Raw genomic sequence first — 15,709 nt, forward strand, 5'->3', positions numbered from 1 at the left:
TGTGCAGCCTTTAAACTAAAGTGAATGCTTCTCTAGCGGGTTTGGAACAATAACAACTGTCTGATAAATGCTTGTATCCTAACTTACTGTATAAGCCAAACCAATGTAAATGCTCACCAGCCACCATGTAATCACTTTATTTTATGAATTAGCAAATAGTTTAGAAATCATACCAGGATCTGTGGACTGGGATCTAAATGATATAGAACCAGAATAATAAAGAACCTACTTTTCTAGCTAAATTTTGCAGGAGCATAAAAAAGAAATTCATATTTTATTCCTGATCCAAATTCTAGATTTGTCCAATGCAAATGTCTGATATATTTCTAGTTCTGAGGATCTTTCATTATATCGGCTGCTTCAAGAAAATAAACCACGCAGCAGGTGACCAAGGCATCAGTCTAATCTGCAGTCTACCCGCAGCAGTGCAAAAACAATGTGTTCTGGCTTTTGTGGGCTTCATATTGGAAAGATACATATGTACTCAGTAAGGAGAATGGGATGAAGACAAAAGAAGAAAAAAGGAAGTCAACTGGGCAAATAGGAAGAGGGATGAAAGAATGAAGGAATGGGAGAAGTAGGAGGTAGGCAAGGGAGCCCCTAGCAGAATCACTAGGGGCTTTTATTTACTCTACATTTTTCTGTCTAGGAACTCTATAAGGAATACTTTTAAATAAATATGTTATGGATATGCAAAATGAAGACTACCTCTCCATATAGAAGAATTGGCTTCTAGTTTCCTCAAGTGTTTGATAGAAACAAGGCATCACTTGGTCAGCGGCCAAGAGACAAAGAACCTAAGAGGGGGTTTCAAATTTGATTTTAAATCAACTTTTTGAAGTACCCTCATTGTCAGAGCAACTGGAATCATGCCCAAGAACAGAAGGTATGAGATGAGTGAAATGTATTATGCTTCAAATACATATTAGAATTCCATTTCCAACTGAGTTTTAGCAAAATGGAATTATAATCTAACAGTAAATATTTTGCCAGGAAACAATATAGCCCCAATCAATTAAACAATAACCAACAAAGTTGTGTACTCTTTGCAATATTCCCTAAGGAAACTGCAATGCATAATGTATTATCTTTTTCTGCCAGTTCTTCCCATGATTCCCAGATACAGTTCCATTGTACAGATAAGATACAGAAAATAATACTCTTTTTAAAAAAAAAAGTTTTTTCTTCCTATTTTGCCCACTGGACACTCCCACATTAGGAAATGACTCTGACAGCTAGCTCACATGTATGGACAGTGCATGCATTTTAAACAGAAATAAACCAGTTTCCAAGCACTGAAAGATCATACCTTCTGGTCTGATGGGCATCAGAGACTTCTATGGCCTAAGATTGTTTGAAAGTCAAGGAATCATAGCCCAGTTATTCCGGTGTCTCATATCATCAGAAATTCCATCATTATAAATCTCATTGCATCCAACAATGTTTTTTCATGTTTGATCCAATGGTTCATAAAGGCATTAATTTGGCTTATCAATCACAATAATACACAAGTATATGAACCTCCATTCTGACCACATATTCTTAGAGCCTGAGCTATCATAAATGCTGATTTAAAACCAGCTCTTTTTGGAAAAATACCAAACAAAAGGGTCTTAGATATTTATGAAACTAATGGGCAAATACTATTGTATCCTTATATTCCATAGTGATATGTATTCTCTAGCATCTCTTCAATTTACACATACTCATTTTGTTTCATTATCATATTTCAAACCTGTAAAAATAATTTAAGATATACAATAACAATAGATAAAATGTGCTGATCAATCCATTCTTTGACTGGACAATGGAACATAACTATATGGAACTGACAATACTAAAAAAGAAGAAGAGGGAGGAAAAAGAGCGAGAAGAAAGAAAAGAAGATAAAGAATTCTCTTCATAGTAGGGTCTCTGCACAATTCATACACTAACTAAATTTGTACATGCTATGATAAATTTAATTTGACTTATTTTATTTCACGGTAAGTTAAATACAAGGGGACACAACATATAACTGATATGTGATCAGAATATACTTAACCACAAAGACATGATTTTGGTTTCAGAAGCCTTATCTGCTATTTTGAGCAATCAGAAATTGAATATAATTAAAGCAATATCATCAATAGAAGTTTTTAAGAAGAGAGATATATTTACGAAAAAACCATACATACAAAGTTCTCAAAATCATTTTGTACCAAAATAAATTTATCTTTTGATTACATTTTCCCACAAACTTTTAAAATATTCTTATAGATCTCTATACAGATATGTTTTTTAAATAAGATTCCTCACAAATAAGAACAGACAGGGATATCATTTTCTAATATTTAAAATGTGAAAGTTGAGTATTTTCGAAACCAACTCAACATGGTAAATTTCAAATTAAACTTTATTGGATTCTTATTTGAAGAAATTTTCAGCTAAAAAAAAAAGTTGATCTGGAATGTACAACCAAGACCACTGAACTGTTAAGAACCTCAAAGCATTCTTACATGTTACCCTACCTCCATCTTTTTGAGATAGAGTTTATTTCTAGTTTGTTATAGCACATCTGTTTTAGGGCTGCCTAGTTCGCCATGTATTATTAATATGATGGGAAGCATATCAGGACTTGTGCAATCCTCAACAACAATATACTGACCTTACTCACCATGAGCACATATGGATGGTACTGAAAGGCAAAATCTCTGACAGACTGAAAAATAAAAGAAGCAGATACAGGATTTTCATCCCTTCTTCTAGGAAATATTGTCACTTTGAAATAGACAGAGAAATGTAGTAAACACAGCAAAGAGAAGGACTTGAATTCTTGACATATTAGGGAGTTTTAAAAATTCAAGGAAATGAAAAGATCAGTTTATTTTGTTGCAAAAATTTTTAAAATCCATGCATAATTTTTTCATAATACACAATTTTTATGAATTTTTGAGGACCCCATCTAGGCATAGATCTCAGATTTTCAAATAACAGAAAATGAATTATATTTTAATTATTTTTATCTCTAATTTTTAATGAAAGATGGAAGACCACATACTAATGCTTCCAAAATTGCCACTAATGTGACATTAGGGGAATTAAAATAAGAGTAATGACATTTATTTCTAACAGTGTACAAATAACAGCAATAAACAACAATGATGTAACAGTATTAAAATTGGGGAAGCTCAAAAATTCTTATGACGACTCACTTAGAGAAGAACTGAGAATACTGAATCCCAAACCAGTAATGGAAAACTGGAACACGATTTGGACCATAAATCTTGAAAAGATTAGGAATTTGAATATCATCTGAGAAACATCTAAATAATTTGGTGAAAGTGCTGTTCAAAACTGGCATATGAATCAAAAGTATGTTAAACTTCCTGTGTAAGTTAAAGTTCTCCAGAGAAAAAGCGCAATGGTGCAAGCGTGGGTATGTATATATTTGTAGGCATTGGCTTGTTTGTTTCTTATAAGGGTTGGCTTCATATGAGACTGACAGCTTCTGAGGTCAGCAGGCAGCAAGCTGGAGACCCAGCAAAGCTGATGGCATAGTTGCAGTCTACAGCCATGCTGGTTTGAGAGTCAGGGAAATGCGGGTTTGAGTACAAAGGCACACAAGGTGACATCCTAGCTCAAGGCAACCAGGACGACTTTCCTATTGTTCTTGGGAAGACCAGCCTATTTGTTCTGTTCTGGCCTACTGTGATGGGGCCAAATCACATTAGGGAGGGCCATCAGCTTTACTCAGTCTACCGATTCAAATGTCAGTCTCATCCAGAAATTTTCTCACAGACACACTCCGAATAATGCTGGACCAAATGTTTGAGTACCCTATAAGCCAGTCAAGTTGACCAATAAGATATATCATTACACCTTCATACAGAGACAACCTCTGCTCACTTGGTATAGCCAAATGCCTACCTCCTCAATTTCAGCGGACAACCGGAATTTTAGTACTTGGAAAGGTAAAGCAGAGAATTTATGCACTAGACACAACTGGGCATGGTGTTACACTTCAAAAACAAAGGGTTCCAGGGGCCGGCGCTGTGGCGCAGTAGGTTAAAGCCCTGGCCTAAAGCACCGGCATCCCATATGGCTGCCAGTTCAAGACCTGGCTGCTCCACTTCCGATCCAGCTCTGCTGTGGCCTGGGAGGACAGTGGAGGATGGTTCAAGTCCTTGGGCCCCTGAACCCGCATGGGAGACCTGGAAGGAGCTCCTGGCTCCTAACTCCTGGCTTTGGATCGGCACAGCTCCGAGCATTGCAGCCAACTGAGGAGTGAACCAGCGGATGGAAGACCTTTCTCTCTCTCTCTCTCTCTCTCTCTCTCTCTCTTTCTCTGCCTCTCCTCTCTTTGTGTAACTCTGACTTTCAAATAAATAAATAAAATCTTAAAAAATAAAAAACCAAAGTGTTCCAGTAGAAGACTGCCCTTGTATTAAATATTGAGACTTTCTGCCATTCCCTCCATTTGTTCTCATAAGATTGTCCACCAGTACTATCCAAAAAATAACATTTCAGGACTAAAGTCATACAGCATCCTTAAAACATTTAGTATAGCTGTTTTTAAAATTCAAATTCTATTATCTCTGTTTGTTATGATTCTACATTTATTGACTGCTTTTCTTCTTCGTATGGGTCACATTTGTTACTAATTAGATATGATGTATAATACACAGAAATGTCCATGTTATAGGGATGAAGCTGAAAGACTTTTCACAATGTGGAAATATTGTAAAATCAGACCAGAGCTCAAGAAGCAAGATTTAATAAGAAGGAAGGAAGGGAGGGGTGAATGAAGGGAATTAGATGACAAGAAGGAAGAAAGGAAACCATTTCCAGAGCTACAAGTGTCCTATCATGCCCTCACACTGATTATCTACACCAGATACTGTGAAAGCCATTACATCATTGAATCTTGGAGAGTGTTGTTTGCATTTGAATGAACTGAAGTTTGTTTTGGGAGGTAGTAATGTTATTTGAGAACCTGTTTGAGCTTTTGGATTTTGTCTTTAAATCTCATCAGGAAAGTTCTGGAGCATTCTGACACTGAGGCTAGTGTATCCCTCCTTTTAAGGCAAAAGCCACGTAGGGTAGTCATCAGATTGCTTTAGTGCTTGAAGAGTCCTTTCTATTCAGGCTGCCTGGAGTAAAATTGTCTTCTAGATGATATTGGCTATGTTATGCTATATAATGTATATATCGTGCAGCTCCCCCAAAGTCACTCTATGCCTGAACTCCACGTATGTGAGTGCCAACAAGCATTTAACCAAGCAGACTCATACAGATACCTAAATTTATTTCTTTATTTGCTTCCTTTCTCTTCAAATTTCAGTTTCCTCTACCTTTTGGATGCAGATCCTGGATCCATATCAGGGTCTCACCGGAATCTCATTCCTTGCTTCATCATCTCTACTGTACTTCATTCAGAAAGTTTATCTCATTCAGTTTTCTTCCCTAAAAGTGACCCGACTCCTGTGATATGCGCTGGCCAAGGTCCTAAAATGTTGAGTTATGTAATTTTGCCATTTTATAAGCTGTTTACAATGAGAGCATAAATCCAATTCAATTATATATTTTCCCACTGGTAGCAGTGACAATTCCTGTCCTCTCCAATTCTCTCTCTGTAAAAAAAGACATTTATTTGAAAGGCTGAGTGAGAGAGGGAACAAGGGATGGAGGGAGGGAGAGACAAAGTGAGAGAACTCCCATCTACTGGTTCACTCCCCATGTGGCTGCAGTGACCAGGAGCCTGGAACTCCATCTGGAACTCCCAATTGGGTGGCATGGGCCCAAGTACTTGGGCCATTTTTCACTTCTTTCTCAGTCACATTAGCATGGAGTTGGATTGGAAGCCCAGTAGCCTGTATTTGAACTGGAGCTCTGATATTGGATGCTGGTGTTGATAGCACAGGCTTATCTCACTGTGCCACAATACCAGCCATTCTATAATTCTCTTTGAATTATCTTTATAGTATCACTTGCATGAGAGGTGTAAAAAAAGTATTGTGCTTAGGTTTAGCTGTTGTGATAAGTCATTATTTCTTAGGAAGCTTTACAAAGTATTTATGGAAGAAATAGTATGAAATGTGTGATTTCTTCAAGGTGTGCTTTCAGAAGAAGGGAAGGTAATTGAGGGAGTAGAAATTTGCGGAAGTGAGGTGACCAATGTGCAGGGCTTATTATGTTATTTTTTAAAAAACGATTTATTTATTTGAAAAGTAGAATGAGAGCAGCAATGAGCAAGAGACACAGAGAGGGCAATCTTTCTCTAGTTCACTCCCCAAATGACTGCAACAACCAACCAGTGTAATATGAGATCTATGTCATGGCTTAACAGAGTAAGCTGCTGCTTGCAATAAAATGCCAGCATCCCATTTAGGAAGACCAGTAGGGGTCCCAAGTAGGCCACTTCCAGGTCAGCTTCCTGCTAACATGCCTGGAAAAGCAGTGGAAGACAGACCAAGCACTTGAGCCCCTGCCACCCATATGAGACATCTGGATGGAGTTTCTGGTTCCTGCCCTCAGCCTGTCCCAGATCTGACCACTGTGGCCGTTCAGGGAATGTACCAGCAGAAGGACGATCTCTGAATCTGATTCTCCCTCCTTCTCTGTCACTGTAGCTTTGAAATAAATAAATCATGAACAATATTTAATTATAAAATAAAGATAAGGTAGACATAAAAAGGGAAACAGAGAGAGAGGGAAATAAAGGGGAAAAGGGAAGAAAAAGCAGAGAGAGTTGAGAGCAATAGAACCTTATTTTATTTTTAATTTTTATTAGTATAAAGAGAATGGATTTCATGCATTTCATAGGTAGAATTCTGAGATTAGAACCTTATTTTATACTTCAAATCAATGATATTGAGACTCAAAGAATTCAGACCATGTAAGAAAGAATTATCTCAAGTATATTAAGTTCCAAAAACTTCAGTAACTCAGGCTGCTTTTATCAAATTGTCATTTGCTGTGCTGTTGCATGAAATTAAGCACCCTAGTCTGGCAGAGGCTCATGTGTTTCTGGAAACCAGAATGGCTATAAGTGATATTAAATCTCATTATAGAGGGGGGGGGCAAAATATTCCACAAGCCCTGGAATAATGAATTATCATCTTCTGACAAGACTCAATATCAATTTAGCAGAGACAATCAGAATTTGTGGTCCAAATTATAAGAAACTACCATCATTGTCTTCCTCCGACTATTATCTATGAAGCAAAGAAAAGCACTGGGTAGCTTAAGGGTCTGGACCACTAGGATGTCCTCCAGAGACAAATGCAGGTTGTCACATGATCATTAAAGCCTGTTAGGAGAGATTGAGGGAGTACTTGAAGCTGAGTGCTAGCACTAGATGTTGGGGTAAATTGCTTCTTTGAAACACAACCTACAGAGGTGCCAAGGTGATGAAAATGTTGAGTCACCAGTGATAACATATCACTGCTCACATCCTTTCCCAAAAATAACAGCGCAGTCCCATGAAGAGGGTAATTTTCTTAACCTCAAATTCTTAATTATAGATCATTTGTCAGAAAACTGGCCTGCTTTTCTTTCTCTTTAAAAGCAGTGCATTTGCCTGTGAGAATAATGGCAGTGTTCTGCACAGTTCTCCCAGGTGTATCCTGCACACATAGAGAGTCAGAGAAAGGATGAAATATAGAAATAAAGTATATTTTGGAAGCACAATATTGAGACTATGACTGAGTAGACTGCAGTTTCACATAAGCCCTTTGTAGTTTCTTTGCAAAGTGTTCCTTTGTGATCCTTCTTCAGAGGGTGACCTGGTGACAATACAAAGATTTGAATCATTGCTTGATCATGAGCTTTTGTTTGGACCACTGTTTAATGATCTCCAATTTTCACTGTCTGAAGGTGATGCCTGCTACAGTTCTAGCTATCCCCTGAGGAACTGAGCTGGAGGAGAATCAATTCAAGTTCAAATAGGTTTGCTAACCTAAGTCACCTTTTTGAGGAGGGTTTCTAAAGTCTTGCTTCTGCAAACTATGCATCAGTTTGGAAATTTATCTCCAAGACCCTCTTTGTTTTGTCCATCAATATTATTGTTTCAAAAACTCTGTTGGCAATCCTACAAGGAGAGCCATAGAATAAAAAGTCTGTATTATACAATGGAAAACTTCTGTAAGAATGGGAGCATAAATGAAGACAACTATATATTCATTCAGATACATCAGGGATGCACAGGTTTAAATGTTCTAAAATATTTGAATCCAGTAACTTAGAAATGTCTCTTGAAGAATAAATGATTCTATGAATATCAAATAGTATAACTTTGCAATGTATAGAACCAGAATGAAAACTAGGGGCTAAGGAATTGGCATTTGGCCTACTGTTTAAAGCGTCGGTTAGGATGTTCTCATCTCATCTGAGCATGACCCAGGGATCTGAGTCGAGCTCTGCTCCCAATTCCAGCTCCCTGTTAATGCAGACTCTTGGAGGCAGCAGTGGTGATGAAACAATTCAGTCCCTTCCACTCGCTTTGGAGAGTCAGATTGAGTACACAGCTCCCAGCAGCAGCCCAGCCCAATGCTGCCCATTGCAGTCATTTGCAGAGTGAAACAGCAGATGAGAGCTGTCTCTCTCCTCATCTCTGCTTGTCAAATAAAAAAATTAAAAATATTGGAAAATAAGATATCAGACATTAAATAATGAATTATTAAATGGGTATATACATTTTTGTACATGCATATAAATATATGCCTTTACATATGTATTTATACACAGAAACACTTTTTTTTCTCTTTTTTTTATTTTTGACAGGCAGAGTGGACAGTGAGAGAGAGAGAGAGAGAGAAAGGTCTTCCTTTTTGCCGTTGGTTCACCCCCCAATGGCCGCCGCGGCCGGCGCACTGCAGCCAGCATACCACGCTGATCTAAAGCCAGGAGCCAGGTGCTTCTCCTGGTCTCCCATGCGGGTGCAGGGCCCAAGCACTTGGGCCATCCTCCACTGCACTCCCTGGCCACAGCAGAGAGCTGGACTGGAAGAGGAGCAACCGGGACAGAATCTGGTGCCCCGACCAGGACTAGAACCCGGTGTGCCGGCGCAGCAGGCAGAGGATTAGCCTAGTGTGCCGTGGCACCAAACCAGAAACACTTTTCAAAAGTAAACACTATTGGGAAAGTTTTTTATGTATAATTCTATAAGTTTTTTCAAATTAAATCATTCTAGAAAAGCAAGCATGTTGAAAAAAATAATGATAAGTGTATGTTATGTGTTATGGGAACAAGAAAAAAAAGAACATGAAATAAATAAAACACATGGTTTCCCATTTTCTTCAAATTACTCTTTGAATTGAGTTTGTTTTGCTTGATTCATTTACAGTCTCTAGCTCTTCTCAATAAGGCTTCAAATGATCCCAGCACAATTTTCAATGCTATTGTCTTGTTTGCTCTTCTGTCTGGTTTGCAATGGGCAGCTGCTGCAAGGTCAGTAACCCATTCATTTAGTTAGCTGTCTTAATTTGAGGGACTACTATTAAACTAGACATAAGTTATTTTTCAGTAAAGGAAGCTACATTATATTTCTGTAAGATCAAATAGTAACATATTGCTCAAGGGAAGGGGGAGGGATATTTCCAGTACAGCCTAGAGAAAGTACTGTTACCTGTCCCTTCAGTTTCCAACAGTACCGTGAATAATGGGTGCAGGCCTTTGACGTCCTTTGCTTCCTCACCCTCTTACTCTTTCCTATCCTCCTCTGCTTCCCTACACTGCTGTAGTAAGTAATATTCTGTGCTATTCACTTTATACAGCTTGTTTCTAGTTCTTACACAGTATGGGAAAATAGTTGTCATTGTTCCCATTTTCTGATAGGATCCTGTAACACGAAAGTATAAAGAACTTGCCACAGTCAGACATAAAGCTATATTCAACTTACATATATGTTTGGCTCTGAAGGGCCAAGGCAGGTGAAACCAAACAAATACCACAGTGAATTAATTCTATTAACAAATGTTATATTTCCGACCATCAAAGAATAATCTGGAACAATAATGGTAACTAGAATCCTTAAATCAGTACAGAGGTTGATTATGAAATAGCCGTGTCCTTTTTCTGAGGAAATGCATATTGGAGTGCTATTAAACACCAGGCAAAATGATTCAGCTTGATTAAATTCCTATGATACTGGGGCATTATGATGGGACCTTGTAACATATTAAAATTATGTGGTGTATGTAGATATAGGGACAGTAATCAGGTATGAGCCTGACTGACATTCTTTTTCCCGTGCCATCTGAGAGAGGAAATGGCCATTGCAGTCTGGCAGATCTGACTGAGCAAGGACGAGGGCTCTGCCATCACAGCCCAGTGTTGTGAAACTACACAGAGCTTCTAGCACAGCGCCGGTTACACAAGACATGCTCAGGGGAAGAGGGCACTGCTGGCATAGCTGTTATTCCTATTATGTATCAGCAGTTGAAGGAGAACCCGTCTCAATTCACCCTGAGCAGTAACTGTGTCATCTTCCAGACACAGAAAGAAGGTTAAACTATTTCCTTTATCTGCAATTTCTAAGCCTGTCAACAATAGCATGACTGTATTGGGAAAGACAAACCCACAAACCCTACAGAAAATAGAAACTGCAAAGAAGCAAAAGCAGAATGCTGCTGACCCATCACCACCCTGTGCACTTTGCTCTTCCAAGACACATTTTAGTCCAGTGGCCAGGTACTTTTGACTTAAGAGGGCAACATTTTCATGGCAAAATAATTACATTTGAATAGGATCTACTGAGAGTAAATGAGAAAATAAGTGAGGAGGAGCCTACAACCATGTGTAATTAAAATTCTTCAGTTCGCTAATCCTCATACAGGTTGATTAATAAACTGTGCTTTCTAACGTGTGAATACATGTATTCACTCATCAAGTCATCATACACACTGCTAAAACAACTTGCTTCGCTCTTAAATACTGTGCTTCAAAGAAAGGGCAGTACTGAGTCTCACTCTAACTGTAACTCTTCTAAAATCATTGAGTTAAGAATATAAGACCAAAGGCTCTGGCTTCATCAGACAGAGTGAGGATCATTCGCGGCGCATCACTTGTGAAGTGTGGAACTCTGTGTGGTTTCCTCAGCTGAACAAAGGACTCACAATAATACCTGAGTGGAAGTGGTGCCAAGTGTGCTAATTTTCATTATATTCAAGTTACACAGGAAATAAACAACCTAGTACTACAAGCATCCCATAACTGTAGGTTATTTTTTACTCTTCATTTTAATATTGTGTTGCCCTCTGAGCAACTCAACAAATATATATATAAAAAAAAAAAGTAACAGGGAAATCTCTTTCAAGAACAGTATTACAGAAATATCATCAGAGGTTAGATCATAATACTTAATAAAAATCAATAATCAAAAACTTCCAATGTAGGATATGAAGTGATTTCAAAAGTATGTTCCATTTCCATAACCTATCCACAAAGTATCACTAGGGCAGCTGAAATCATGATATATTAATTCTTGGGGGCCGGCACCGTGGCTCACTTGGCTAATCCTCTGCCTGTGGCACCAGCATCCCACATGGGTGCCGGGTTCTAGTCCCGGTTGCCCCTCTTCCAGTCCAGCTCTCTGCTGTGGCCCGGGAAGGCAGTGGAGAATGGCCCAAGTGTTGGGCCCCTGCACCCGCATGGGAGACCAAGAAGAAGCACCTGGCTCCTGGCTTCGGATCAGTGTAGCTCCGGCCATAGCAGCCATTTAGGGGGTGAACCAATGGAAGGAAGACCTTTCTCTTTGTCTCTCTCTCTCTCTCTCACTGTCTATAACTCTACCTGTCAAATATATAAATTAAAAAAGATATACTAATTCTTTGCTCTCTAATGTTTGAATCCATATAATATGTTTCTAATCTACATTTTCTGTTTTCCATCTTTATGGAGATATGTTTAAAATATTAGAATTTACTTTTAAGGACTGATAAGTTGAGTTAGGCTACTTGAATATTTATCTTGACATTCTCATGCTGTGAGTCCATTTTTTTAATGAAGAAAAATATAAGTAAGTTCTTTACAGCTTTGTCAATTTGGGAAGAAGTAGAAACATAGTAAAACCATCTCTTCTTTTGGAAAACATTAAAAGGCAAAAAATGATCGCCACGTATAGAGGATAAACTACACACGTGGAGGTGAGATTCTAAGACACAATTGATTCTGCCAGGATGAAAATGGAACAGAACCAAGAGATTATAATGAGAATCATTTTCGTACTAAAGACCCCTTTAACAATGAGTGCTCAGCCAATCCCTAGTGTGATCATTACAGGCTCATTTTCCTCAATCCTGTCCCACAATAAAGGCTTAGAAGCACAAGCATTTTAAAATGCTCACTTTCTTACAGAAAATTCTTTACCTTTTCTCTCACTCTCTGGCTTTCTCAAGAGAGTTATTTCCCATGGAACAAGGAGAACAGTTCGGAGAGCAAAGCTGTAAACGTTTCGAGAACAGAGTGAAGCAGGCACTAGAGAACGAGAGTGTTGACAATAGAAGAGAAGTTACCTTTGGGCACTTGCTCCACGCCCCCCACTCAGACATGACGCATTCACTGGGACACGGCAGAGAACAGGGCTGGGTGTCAGCGGGAATTTCATCCTGATTGCACAGGGTGCTATCCACTGTCCCGCCTTCACTATCGGCAGTATTCACACACCTGTAAGACAAGACCTCAGATAGCTAGCTTGCTTACATCAGTGGAGAGGAAATAAAACAGTCACGATTTCCACAGTTACTGAACTCCCAAAGACAGTAAATTTAAAATAAGAGAAGCTAGGGACAAAAAAAAAATCTCTTCTTCAGCCAGTGGGCCTTTCGAACGATAACCCACTACACAGAACCCTTACTCAGCAGACCAAAAACAAACAAAACAGACTACAGACATCTGTAATACTTGAAGAACTCCGAGTATCTCTTCTCAGTTCCAGCACTGAGTGAATCTTCTTTTTATTGTAACAAATCTTGAAGACTCTCCTTTGAATAAACCCATCCCCTTGTAATAGCTTGAGGCTCTATATTTCCCATGATACTCTTAACATTTCCTAAACTTTTTTTCCAAACTTTCCTCCTCTCTGCATTCCCCATCTCCAACACATGATCATACGAAAAAAACTGAATTTATGATTCTTTCAGGTAGTCTTTGCACTTAAGCAAGGCATTTCACTACTTATCAGAAACCAAAGGGTAAAGCGCACTCTGCATGAATGCACACACTACAGCTGCTCAGATTAACCTGTGCTAGGCTTTGGGAGAAGTGCACCTGTTGCTGAGATACATAGTAATGGTCCAGTTAAGAATGATGGAGATTCAATCAAATTAAAACCCAGGTGCACATAACTAAAAACCTGCACCACCCCCCCATGAATGGATTAAGTTAAATATTTGGAAAATACCGAGAGTTTTCAAGAAGGGGAGTCAGAGCAACTTTTCAGACTCTGGTGTTTGGAGCATCAGCTGCATTGAAAACTGGTTGGCAGTGTCTGAAAAGGCTCATTCATACACCATGTCACCTAAAAACTCCCCTACTATTTACAAAGAAAAGGTTTAAAATGTGCACCAAATATATATTTGCCTTTTGGGGACTGGTTTGTTTCACTAAGCATAATGGTTTCCAGTTGCATCCATTTTGCTGCAAAAGACAGGATTTCATTCTTTTTTTGTGGCTGGGTAGTATCATATGTTTTCTCTGATAATGGCAGTTAATATAGAATGCAAAAAAATCTTGAGTAATGAAACGGATATCTTGTGTTATGATTGTTGTTTTTGGCCCTTGTTATACCCCTGTGGAACTGTGGCTTTCCTACTTTTTACTTGTTGAATACTATGGTTAATGGTGAATTAAGCCTCTGATTATAGAGTACATTGAAATTATGTATATGCAAAAATTAAAGAAAACAAAAGAAAGGAAGCAGGAGGATTGACAGAGGGAGGGGAAAGGATGGAAGTACGTTTATCTTCTTCGAAATGTACCTATGAAATACATGAAATCTGTTCTCTGTATATTACCAACATTTTCAAAAAAGGTGCACCAAAACAAAACTGCCCCCAAAAGACTGAAAATGCTTATAGCATATTCTTAATCAAACAGGAAATAGTCTAAGTGTTCAGCAAAAGTACTATAGACAAACATACATTATTTTAAAAGCCATAAAGCGACAAGAAAATATGAACTATGATAGAGCATGTGTGACATAAACATAATGTTGCACAAAATACATAGACACAAAAGAGCACATTCTGTTTTACTCTGTTCATTTAACATTAAAAACAGGCAATGCCAATCTATGATTTCAGAAATAACAATAGTGGTCACCCTTGGGGAAAGGGGTTGAGGCAGTCTTGGTAATGTTTTGGTTCGCAATTCTTGCCCCCTGGGCCTGGTTATCTAGGTGGGATTGCACCGTGTAATTTCATCAGAGGCATCTCTATGGTGTGGGCACTCCTCTGTCTTAATATTATACCCCAATTAGAAATTTATTTTAAACTTAGTTTTTCAACACTAGTTAATAAAGACTGGCTATGTGCAAGTCTCTTTTGCTAGGTGTTAGGATACAAAGTTATTATTTGTTACTAATGAATGATTCATATAGTGAATATTCTTGAAGACTTAAAATGTATCAAGTCTTTGCCTTTCCTGGGTGCTATGATACAAAACTAAAAAATCAACCAACCAACCAACCAGGCATTACCCTTATGTTATGAGTGTTTTGTTTTTGTGAAAACAATAGTGAAGATAAAAATGACAATGATGTTGAGATCAATGGTGTCCTTTGATGATCTGCTAATTTCAAATAGAATATATAGGTTAAGGAAGACATATTTTAAGAGCAGTGTGCTCGAGAGCTTTTAGAGAGCTTTTAGGGATCCCTATACCATGCTATTTCAATGGATTACCTTATATCTTAGGGGTTTCTTTTATACATATACCAAAACTGGAAAACAGGGACAGACATCTGGTGTGCTGGATAGGATACTTCTTGGGATGCCCACAGTCCATATATGAGTACATGAGTCTGAGTCCTAGTTCTATTTCCAATTTCAGCTTTCTGCTATTATGCACCCTGGGAAATAGCAGGTCATGGCTCAATTAGTTAGGTGTCTGTCACCCAAGTGGGAGACCCTGACTGATTTCTCAACTCCTAGATTCAGCTGGGCCCAACTCTGGCTGCTGCAGGCATTGGGGCGTGAACCAGTGAGTAGGAGATCTCTCTCTATCTATCTCTTTGCCTTTTAAATAAAAGTCAATAAAATACAACAAAAATAATAAACAAAATTTAAAAAGAAAACACAAACTTCACAGAAAAATAAAATAACCTTTATAATCAGCTAAATGAAAAATAAATAAAATAACCTTTATAATCTGCTAATGAAAAACAAGTCACTGCATTGAGGAGGTTAGCAGGGAACAGTACATAGAGAGTAATACCTTCTAATCTATGGAAAGCTGTAGACTTTCATACCCATGGGATGGCTGACATGGCTATTCCCAGACACATTGAATACTGGAATTTGCTTTCATTTCTGCCTGTACATTCTTAGCTGGTGTCCTGTTATTATTTTGCTAAGAACGGGTATGATTTCTTGTTAATGATGTCCACTGAACATATACATTAGTCTCTGTTCACTGTCAATATACCACAAAATCCATATTAAAGGAACTTGTTCCCAAACAACAATAATGTGGATGGAAGGCATTACTCCAGAAAGACAAAGAACACGGG

At 38.3% G+C, this 15,709-nt stretch overlaps 1 protein-coding gene across 4 annotated transcripts in view; it reads right to left on the bottom strand.

The window, feature by feature from the left end:
* Positions 1–15,709, bottom strand: part of THSD7B (thrombospondin type 1 domain containing 7B) — a 985,451-nt gene that overhangs the window by 88,730 nt on the left and 881,012 nt on the right. For all 4 annotated transcript variants that reach the window (XM_051849593.3, XM_089329248.1, XM_070071551.2 and 1 more), the window contains one exon: positions 12,495–12,645. In XM_051849593.3, coding sequence (XP_051705553.3) covers positions 12,495–12,645 — 151 coding nt within the window. The remainder of the gene's footprint in view (positions 1–12,494; positions 12,646–15,709) is intronic.

This window comes from Oryctolagus cuniculus, chromosome 3, assembly GCF_051225735.1.
Source record: "Oryctolagus cuniculus isolate XC-2025 breed Fujian yellow rabbit chromosome 3, ASM5122573v1, whole genome shotgun sequence".
Classification (NCBI taxonomy): Eukaryota; Metazoa; Chordata; class Mammalia; order Lagomorpha; family Leporidae; genus Oryctolagus; species Oryctolagus cuniculus.